The sequence below is a fragment of the Spea bombifrons genome, chromosome 13, assembly GCF_027358695.1.
Source record: "Spea bombifrons isolate aSpeBom1 chromosome 13, aSpeBom1.2.pri, whole genome shotgun sequence".
Classification (NCBI taxonomy): domain Eukaryota; kingdom Metazoa; phylum Chordata; class Amphibia; order Anura; family Pelobatidae; genus Spea; species Spea bombifrons.
This window is the reverse complement of record NC_071099.1, coordinates 21,314,563-21,324,998: the sequence shown is the minus strand read 5'-3', so window position 1 is coordinate 21,324,998 and position 10,436 is coordinate 21,314,563. Positions and strand designations below refer to the sequence as shown.

Genomic DNA, 10,436 nt, shown 5'->3' with positions numbered 1-10,436 from the left:
TTCCGGCCAAATCTGATTGCCTTTACGCTCGTTAGGAGGCTGATGTAGAAAACGCTGCCACCCCCCCCAGCCGCAGAAAAGCAATAAGCCCCCCGCCTGTAAACGGCGTCCGGGCGAAGTCTGAGTTACCGGATCATCTCCGTCCATCGCACGGCTTCCTGGAGCTCCATCAGTCTTTCCTTATACTGGTTCCTCTCCATTAAAACTCTGGCCATCTCCACGCGTGTAAACCTCTTCCTCTGCGCCGTCGGCACATCGCTCTGCAACGACAGATACACGGAGGTCACCCCGAGGCCGGCGCATGAGTATCACCAACAGAGGAGCGCGAAGCGGTTTCACCGCGGCCCACGCCGGGAATCGGCAGGAGAGGCGCGGAAAGCTTTACAGACGCGACACTTGTAGAGACTTACATCGTCCTCATCTTTAGTTCTCAGCTTCGCTTCCTCCATCTCTGCCCTCGCCCTGAAAGGGTTAACACAGTTAGAAATAAGACGATGGTCCGCTCTGCCAACCCGGGAATGAACCCCAGTTCTGGTACCGGCACCGAATGCCCCAAAAGGGTATTTAACATGAAACGAGAGCGTAACTCTTAATCATCTGAGGACCAGACACTTCGGTACTGGCGTTCAAAGGGTTACGTTGGCTTGACATTATGGTTATTGGGTTCAGATTCTCCCATTACTCTTTACCCCCCCAACCCGTCGGAGGTCAAGCTGTCCTAGCTGGGCCCCCCAACCCGTCGGAGGTCAAGCTGTCCTAGCTGGGCCCCCGTTATCAGGATGAGTGCGCCCCTACTTTCTGAGCTCTTCCTCCAGCTCCCTGTTCCTCTCCTCCATCTTGTTCTTGACTTGCTTCACAGAAAGCAGCTCCTCGTGCAGCACCTGCATCTCACACGCGAGCTCGTCCACCCGCGCAATCAGATCGTTCTTCACCACGTTCAGGGCGTTCCTGCGAGAGAAGAACGAGGTTTATGGGAAGAAAACGCAAGAAAAAGACAATAAGAGCAAAATAGTCATAAAGCAGAACCAGCTCCGCGAAGGAAACCCCACGGAGTATCTGCTGCCGTCACCCTGCCCCCCCCCGCCACGTACTTGGTCTCCAGAAGCTGCGTGTTCTCCATGATAAGATTCTCGACCTCCCGTCCCATGCCTGGAACGTGAGAGTTCGTTAAGAGTTTGCCGGAACATCGTGCAGAATTTCCCAACGAGGCAAAGCGAGGCAAAGTCTCACCTAATAAATCGGCTCCTTCGTCGACGTCCCCGATGAGGTCGGTCCCGGCGGATGACAGCTCCTCAAACAAGGACTCTGTGTTGCGGTCAAACGCTTTGTTTTCAATGCCTTTGGAAGGGGTACTGAGAAGGGACAGAGGGGGTTAATATAATAATAATAATAATATAATATTAATAATAATAAAGTAACCGCACCTGGTCAGCTGGAACGCTTTGGCCTCCTTATCCATGTCCAGCTCCGGAGTCGATTCAATGATGGATTGGACTTCGGATTTATCCTCATTATCGTTGGTGCCTTTGGGTTAAGAGACACGCCATGAGACAAGCTTTAAAGCGGCGGACAACCGGTAACCCTACCCCCACCCGACACGCTGCACCGGTCCCCGGCTCCGGCACAGAGGAAGCCGCAGCGCGCATCAACGGCCAAAAAGCCCAACCCTGCCGGGCTCTCCTCTCGCTCCGGACCCGGAACCGATACCTTTTATGAAACCCCCGAGTCCGAGGCGTGGATGAAAGCACGGACCTCCAGCACCTACCCGCAGACGTGGCGGTGGTCTCCGGGGAGACCGGCACATCCTCGCTCTTCCGGTTGCTCGTTACATTGTTGTTCTTTAAATTGGCTTTTATTATTTCCTCCTTCTTCTCCTTGGTGGACGGGCGGACCGTGTTGTCGGAGTCGCCGGTCTTGGTAACCGGCTGGGTAATATTCAAGAACTCATCCTAAGACGGACCGAAAAGCAGAGGATTAGGGGTAAAAAGATGGAGAACGGACGCAGATTCTGTAGCACCTTTGGGTGGCGACCTGCGTGTTTCAGGTGGGATACGGTGGGGTTACTCGGACCCCTGCGGCTTTACCTTCAGACTGGTGTTGGAACGGGCGTTGTTTTGCTCTGGAAGTTTCCACGGACCGTTCCCCGGTGTTTCGGCGTCTCGGGAGTCGGGTAAAACCAACGCATCGGAGGAAGCCAGCGGGAAGATCCCCAGAGAGATGGGACGTTCCTTCCTGCTCGGAAAATCAAACCAATCACTGAAAACATCGGCCGTCCGACACTCACTGAGTATGAGAGGCTCCGATCCCCAAACGGGGTGGGGGCGAGTGACGAGAGATCCCCCCGGCGTGACGAGACATCCCCCCCCGGCGCTTACTGGGTCACCCACAGCATCTCTACAAACACTAAGAGGCCTCCTCCCGAAATCTGCCCCTTTACCCTTCTTCATTCGCACCGGGGGGGGGTCTCTCCTACAGCTCTATGTTCATTACGTGTAGATTCTGCACGCGTGTAGGTCGCACACACATGTAAGAGCGGTAACCACACACGGGTATAACCTGCCGGGGTCTCCCTGGGGAGTTCAAACAAAGCCATCGCAGATAGTGTTACGGTGCATGCGCGGCTTCTGCACCTGCAGCCGATTTAAACACTTAAAGTCCCTAAAAACTGGGAAATAAACCCAAAAACTTTACCGGCCGGACCCAACGAAGCAGAAACTTAAACTAATGCCATTTAATAACAACCCCCAGGAACGTCTGCCCCAAACATCAGCTGCTGTTCCTCAAAGTCCCGGCAATCGGGCAAAACTACCCAAAGCCCTTTGCTTTTTAACCCTTTTGACGGCTCCTGGGTGGCTATTAAATAATACGTTTAAACGAATAGAGAGGCATCGCTGGCGCGGGCTGCAGACGGGCGCTGGAAGGAGTTACGGCCCGAGTATCGTCCATTAACAGCGCTATTGTGTAACGCGATGCGGAGTGCGCTTACTCAGCAAGCAGCCGCGGGCACTCGCCGGTTAAACGCATCACGCGGCTCCGCGCGGCTCGCTTGTTATTGCGCATCAGATATATTTTTCGCAGATACGGCTGCGAGCCCCTCCAGCACACCGAGGGTAAAAGTAACAGGGGGGGGGACTGCGGTACCTGAGTATCCTCGGGAGGGCCGGCGTTAGGGCCGGTAAGCCGGTGGAGAAGGAGAAGTGAACGAGCAGCAGCACGGAGAGGGACACCAAGATCGCCGAATTAATGACCACCGCCCCTCCAACAAAGCCAAACACAAAGAGAAGCATGCACCGGGGGCCCATGGCGCTTCGCTGGCATGGTGGACGGGGAGAGCTACGCGGTTAACGAGGGGGGGTCCGGGGTCTGCCGAGGGCCCGTCATTCAGCTGCAGCCACAAAAACAATGCCGTCGGCGGCCGCTTTCCACGATGCTGCAGCAGACCCGGAGCGATGACATCACCTCGCCCCCCCCACCCCAGCTCATAAATAAATGCAGCGGAGGGACCGCTCTCTGCCAGGCGGCAGCCACTAACCAGCCGTTAACCCTTCAGTGCCTCGCAAGGCAAATGCAAAAACAAGACGGGCTTCCTGCCGGAACGTTCTGGATTTCTGGGGTTCAATTTACAAAATTTAAGTAAAAATATTTTTTTTTTTAAAAGACAAATTAGAACCCGCCGGCAGATCGGCTCAAACCGGATCAAACCTTAATCAGCGGTCGGGCTCGTCTTAGATTCAGGAGCCGTATGTCTATCCCATGCATGTTTAATCCCCTCACTGTATTACCCTCTACCACCTCTGCTGGGAGGCTGTTCCACTCATCTACCGTCCTCTCAGTAAAGTAAAACTTCCTTCCATTCCATCTCAGCGTCTGACCCTCTCTTTGTAACATCTCTCCTATTATTTATATTATATTATATATATATATAGTAACTGTATCCCTACACAGCCCGTAACAAACACAAAAATAAACCCCAAATCATACAAAAAATAGGAAAACACACAAATTTCACGGGTAAAAACGCTACATTTCAGGCCGGTCGGATCCTCCGACCAAATTCCGATCATTCAGTGACTTCTCTGCATCAGCCGTGTGATTGTGTCGGGATTTACACACAAAGGGCACATTCTCCGCGCTCAACAAAGCCGCTCGGACGGACGCGGCCCCCGGCCCACGCAACGGACGGCAAACCGGGAACGTTTCAAGACAAACGCAGAAAAACGGCTGAAAATGAGGAAAATCCCCCGATATTCTCCACGGGGTGTTTCTCACATTTGCCGATATTAACCAAGCCTTGACTACGTAGAGCCAGACCACAATATCCCATCAAATATCCCTATATTTGGGTAAAAATACGTATATAAATGTATATATTTATCATTTACGGACATTCAGTGTTAAATATATTAAAAAATCCCCAAAATGCAGATCCGGAGCCGATCGGCTCCCCTCCGTGAAGTCTCTTACTTGATCTTGCCGAGCGCGGCGGATTCCGGCGGCTCCCCTCCGGTGATCTGCTGGATCTTCGCCCGCTCCAGGTGCTCCATGTAATTGTGAATCATCTAGTAAGGGGTTAAACGTCAGGAGGAAGTCCAACGATAGCCCGGCGCGGGGGTGAAAGGGTTAAGGGGGGAATGACCAGGAAATAATTTTAAAAAAAAATGTATAAAATTGCTTTTTTTTTAACAACTTCAACTCAAAGACGATTTCGAGAGGAACGAGAGAGCGATGCGGGCCGATGGAGCCCAACACGGTGCCCTCTGGGGGTAACGGATTTATTCATTTCCATTGTTTCATCCGGTTTTATGATTAAAAGTGGGGTTCTTGGTATGAAAATTAATGTAACCCTGACCCCTCCCCCACCCAGTGTCACTGTCCAATAACAACAAAGCGCAAGGGCCCTCGGAGATGCTTATTACTTCTGTACGCGAGTTTATTGCCCCAGGGGGTAGTCTCCCGGCACCCACCTCCGAGTGCCGCTGGTGCAGCGAGTTATATTCCTTCTTCATCTCTGCCTCCCTCTCCTCCAGGCGGCTGACTGCAACGAGAACACGGCGGTTATTCCTCCCCAGCACGCGGCTTGCCCAGTTCATTAGCTCGGCTTTGTAGCATTATTTGTTTTATTTGCCCATTTGTCTCTGCTTTCAGATGAGGCACCAACCACTTTTACTTAAAGCCCCCTGGAAGTCTCGTCCATCCAGGACCCTCCCATTGGACCCAAGCTCCACCCACTTTCTGCACATGCCCCACCCAGAAATCCCCAGGGGAGTGGCATGAGTACACACTCGGGTATTTAAAGTTCCCCCAGCTCCTTCTTAAAGTAACAGGACCCACAAAAGGCACCCCCCTCACGCCGCGCAGGAAACCTACTTTGATCGACGTAATTTTTGCCTTTGAGTTCGAGCTGCCGGGTGACGGACTCCAGGCTGTCCACGCGCGACTGCAGCTCCTTCCTGTCCTGCTCCTGTAAATCCTCATATTCAATAAATTTCTGGGGAGAAAAAAAAAAACAAAAAAAAACATTCAAAATCCAACATTCCAAAATCTGAATTTCTAATAATCATATCTGGGGGTTCAGGGAAGGCATATACTGGGGTCAGAGGCTGGGATGGAATGGTGGTAGATAAGTGGCACAGCCTCCCAGCAGAAGTGGTAGAGGGTAATACAGTGAGGGGTATTAAACATGCATGGGATAGACATACGGCTCCTGAATCTAAGACGAGACCAACGACTGATTAAGGTTTGAGTCTTTACAGCAGGAGAGACAACAGGGGCCGGATGGGGCCGATCTGCCGGCGGGTTCTATGTAATAAAGTTACACATCAGGTGCATGGATCTGTCTTTAAGGGCGGGGTTTGGCTGGTTCTTCGCTTTAGTGTTTATCACTCTGCGTGTTAAACGTTAATCTGCGGCCCTCGGTTTATAAACATTTTGTTTCTCGAGTCTCATGACGATCAGCCGGCTGGAAAGTTAACGCGCGTGAAGAGCATCACAAAAGGCCGGCGGGCCAATCAGAGACCATCAGCGCCCCCGGCACCCGCAGTATACTCCCCGCTGGGCGCCAACCACACAGAACATGTAGTAACTTGTAACACATCCGCCCAGTAGAGGTGGTAGAGGGTAATACAGTGAGGGGATTAAACATGCATGGGATAGACAAACGGCTCCTGAATCTAAGACGAGACCAACGACTGGTTAAGGTTTGAGTCTTTACAGCAGGAGAGACAACAGGGGCCGGATGGGGCCGATCTGCCAGCTGGTTCTATTGATTCTGTGGCCCCGGACCAAGCACCTTTCTGTGTAATTTAATGTTTATTCGGCAGCGAGTCCCGGGGCATTTGGGGTGATTGTTTTACCCCCCCCCGCCGGTAGAGGTCAGGGATTGGATGACCCCGTACAAGGCTCTGGAAGCCCCGCGTCGGGCCGCGCCATTGTCTGCACAGAGCTGTGATCAGCAAAAAATCCCGGCCAACACCATCCCGTCATTCCCCCCTCACCCCAGCGCCTCCCTCCCAGAGGGTTCTCCCACTCCTCACCACCACCACCACTACTACTACTACTACCACCACCGGCCCCTCCACGCTGAAGATCCGCTGCCCCGATCCCTGCCCCTTACTGCCCCGCTCCCTACCCCTTACAGCCGTCAACCCTTACTGCCTTCTGCCCCCATCCCTGCCCTTTACTGCCATCTGTCCCGCTCCCTGCCCCTTACTGCCAGAATCCCTGCCCGTTGCTGCCGTCTGCCCCATCCCTGCCCTTTACTGCCATCTGCCCCGCTCCCTACCCCTTACTGCCAGATTCCCTGCCCGTTGCTGCCGTCTGCCCCCATCCCTGCCCCGCTCCCTGCCGTCGCTGATACCCCGAATCTCCACGAGGATCTCCTGCACACCCCAGCACATCGACCGATGGACCCCACGCTGCGCTGGGAGAAGCCTTTTCAGGAGTCAGGTACTCGGGGCAAACGATGCACAGGGGCCAGGGGCCGGCGACCCCCCCCGGAAGGGACAGAGCGTGGATCAGACGATGTCCCCGCGGAGCGCACCATACGGTGCATCCGTGTGATTAAGTCTCATGGAGTCACGAGTCGATCACGGCTCAGCTACGCCCCGGCGCTTAAATAGTTAATGAACTCGGCCGCGCGTCCCGGGGGCAAATTCTTCTTAAAGGGACAATCGCAGCGTTTTCAGGATCCTATTTTGCCCCAAAGGCAGTTTAAGCGAGTTTCTTGTGGGGTTGATCGGCCTCCGTGCGAACGCCCTGCGGGGGGCAAAACCAAACATCCCCTCTCCGCCGCTGCAGTGTATGCGACAGCGCTGTGTATACCGCCAGCTCCTGGCACATCGCCGAGCGCACCGAGGGTCTGCAGGGCAACAAACGGTAAATCAGCCCCATAGACAGCGCAGACTGGGAAGCTCCGGGGCAGGTCGGGCTGTGGTCCGGGGCAGGTCGGGCTGCGGTCCGGGGCAGGTCGGGCTCAGCTGTGAGGGGGGGGGATTAGTGATCGCCCCGCGGGGGTCAGTCTGATCGACTCGGGAATAAAGGAAGTGAGATGAGGAGAAGGAGGAAACCGAACAGGAAGCAGGCAGGAAATAGGAGGGGGGGTCTAAAAGGAAGCAGAGGGGAAATAGACCCCCCCCGATTAACAGGAAGCAGATGGGAAATAGACCCCTTTCCTTCATTAACATACCCCTCGCACTAATGTACCCCCTACACCCCGCGCTTCCTGCACTAATGTCACCCCCAACCTGCGCTTCCTGCACTGAAGTACCCCCCCCGTCCGGCAGATGGTGCAACCCAGTCGAGTCCCTTTGGGCTGTAGGGGGGATTCTGGTTAGGATGTTTTAGTCTGGCAATGAAAGAGTTAATTTGTTTTTAAAAGTTGCATTAACTCTTTGGGAGCCAAGGCCAGGCTCACCTCTGACAGTCAAAGTTTCCCAAGAGACCGCCGAGCTTTAATAATGAGGTCCGCGAGACAACCTAAAAGGGCCATCTATGGAATGTTCATTCTTTTTTGGTGAGGAGATGTGGTGGACGCATGACATCTCCTCCCAGCAGAGGGGGGGTCAAGTGCAGTTAAAGCATTTAATTTTCTTTAAGAAAACCTTAATCTGAGCAGGAAATGAAGCGTGAGCTCTTCAGACGGGGAGCAGACAGGCCAAGTGCTTCTCTGCCTCTCTATTAACCCCGTTTCGGTGTTTTAAACCGCCAGAATGATAGACAGACAATATTTCTGCCCCAAAGTCTTGCGGGTTTCCTTAGAAGCAGCCGAGAGCAGGATTTCTGGGAGTAGTAGAAGCAGGAAATGGTTTTCCTGCTGACTGGTAAAGGGCAATCCCCACCCTTCGGTTTACAGGAGCAAGGAACTCCCATCCAAACTAAAAAGAGACATGAGATCAGCAGACAGCGTGTCACATGCGGCTTCATCCACGACGCTCACATACGAGACCGCGGCTAAACCCCGGGGGGAAGGAGGAGCCGCCAACACCAAAACGGGGCAAATACAACAATGGGGTCCGTACCCCCTCAGCCCGGGCTCAGGCCCTGTATCTTGGCATCGCTGCCATCTGTCCCCACTTTCTATCCGCTGCTTCAGACAGCCCGGGAGCGGCCCACCCGGGAGAAACCCCCCCGGTCCGGGAACAGCTTCCCGAGTCCAAGCCGCCACATCACCGTATTCTCGTACGAGGACGGCGCCTCCCGGCGGAAAAGGCGTCGTTACCGCGGCCCCTTCAGAAAAACGGTTAAGGGGCGACATGTCTGAGGTTAAGCAGGTTTCAGAGATCGCTGTCACGCTCTCAGCCGTCTCTTTTCCTAACTGCTTTTCTCCGATATCCCGGCGCCGATGTGTTTGACTTCTGTGTAAAAATTTCTGCAGGAGCAAAGCCACAAAGGAGGGCGAGTAAATAAAGCTCCCAATCAGCAGGAAGGCGGAAAAGCCGAGTATCAACCGAGTTGGCAAAACGACTCTTTCCCCAATGAGAATTCCTTCAATTATTAGCTGTGTGTGTTGCAGGAGAGCGGGGGAAGCATTTCACTGCTGCACGCCACACTTCCTGACACAGAGAAAAGCCATAGAAGACCCCGCGCAGCAGTAAAGTCATTCCCCGAGTCACAGGTCTCTTTCAACCACGTTCCACCAACGTACGAGCGAAGCAACGGGGCCTACGTATAAACGAGAATCCTAGTGCAATCACCATAGCAACCAATGCAATGCTCCTGCCCATTACTGGACTGCCACTTTACACCAGAGCGGCTCCTCATACATTGTACAGCGCTGCGGAATATGATGGCGCTATGCAAAGCAATATATAATAATAACAACCGCGCACCGACAGCATACAGCGGGCTGCGCAGGTTCATCCAATGAGCCCTCCCAAACTAACTGCCCTGCGCCTTATCTTAATATACCCCCCCCCTCTGTGTAGGAGAGAGACAGAGCTTTGTTTACGGGGCGGACTAATGCCTTCTGCTCTGTAAATATTATTGTGGTATCTTCTGCTGCAATGGCAACAAGGAAGATTTAGGGGTGTGGCTTCGGATACTGCTGTTCTGTGACAGCTGCTGCAGAACCTCTTGTGAAGCTCCGCCCTGCACACCCGCATCAGACGCCCGCGTGGCGGCAGGACGAGTCCGGGTGCCCAAGAGGTTCCGCAGCAGCTAGTGACCGGCAGACAGCCTTAAACATGGGGGTCTCTGTGAATCCGGCTGGGGCGGGATGAGCTGCGCAGACCCCCCCAGGACCAGCTATGCAGGGGGTCCATGTGGGGGTCCTAATGGTTCAGGGTGCCAAGCAATAGGGTAATGGGGTAGCGCCAATAAGTGGGACACTGGGGTCAGTGTGTTTTAATGGGGGGGCTTCCTGGGGTCAGTGTGTTTTAATGGGGGGGCTTCCTGGGGTCAGTGTGTTATGGGGGGATCCCCGGTCTCTTATTGGGGGGCCTCGGTTATAGGGGGGACCCCGGTCTCAGTTATGGGGGTCCTCGGTCTCTGTTAGGAGGGGGTCCCCGTTTTCTGTCAGGGGGCTCCCCAGTCTCAGTTATGGGCCCCTCCCCGGTCTCCCCCGTTCCCCAGCCGGGCCCGGTCACCTCCTCCGCGTGCTTGCGCAGCGCCTTCTCCCGCTCGTACTGGGTGACGAGCTGCTCGTTGTCCTCCCGCAGCAGCTCCAGCTCCACCTCATGCTCCTGGTTCTCGGCGAACACCGAGTCCAGGTTCTCCAGGACGGCCACGACCAGCGGCGTCAGCTCCTTCACCGCATCCTCCCCGTAGCGCGCGATCAGCCGCTCGAACTCGCGGTAGATGGATCCTGCCAGGCCCGACACCCGCTCGGACATAACGGCCGCGCCGCCCGGCTCCTCCTGGTACACCAACCCGTCCTCCAGCTCCATGGTGGCGGCGGCCGAATGATCGGGGCCCGGCAGCACAGATTCTCCTCCCGCCGG

At 54.6% G+C, this 10,436-nt stretch overlaps 1 protein-coding gene across 7 annotated transcripts in view; it reads right to left on the bottom strand.

The window, feature by feature from the left end:
* Positions 1-10,436, bottom strand: part of SPAG9 (sperm associated antigen 9) — a 17,965-nt gene extending 7,529 nt beyond the window's left edge. For 2 of the 7 annotated variants that reach the window (XM_053454010.1, XM_053454012.1), the window contains exons 1-12: positions 10,083-10,436; positions 5,368-5,488; positions 4,965-5,035; positions 4,465-4,559; positions 2,085-2,232; positions 1,766-1,949; positions 1,425-1,524; positions 1,231-1,352; positions 1,092-1,149; positions 796-948; positions 411-462; positions 130-260 (exon numbers count right to left, since the gene is read on the bottom strand). In XM_053454010.1, the coding sequence (XP_053309985.1) occupies positions 130-260; positions 411-462; positions 796-948; positions 1,092-1,149; positions 1,231-1,352; positions 1,425-1,524; positions 1,766-1,949; positions 2,085-2,232; positions 4,465-4,559; positions 4,965-5,035; positions 5,368-5,488; positions 10,083-10,382 (1,535 nt within the window). In that variant the 5' untranslated portion in view covers positions 10,383-10,436. Of the gene's footprint in view, positions 1-129; positions 261-410; positions 463-795; positions 949-1,091; positions 1,353-1,424; positions 1,525-1,765; positions 1,950-2,084; positions 2,233-3,141; positions 3,619-4,464; positions 4,560-4,964; positions 5,036-5,367; positions 5,489-10,082 lie in introns of those variants that run through there. The other 5 variants (XM_053454008.1, XM_053454009.1, XM_053454013.1 and 2 more) reach the window with 3 other exon arrangements.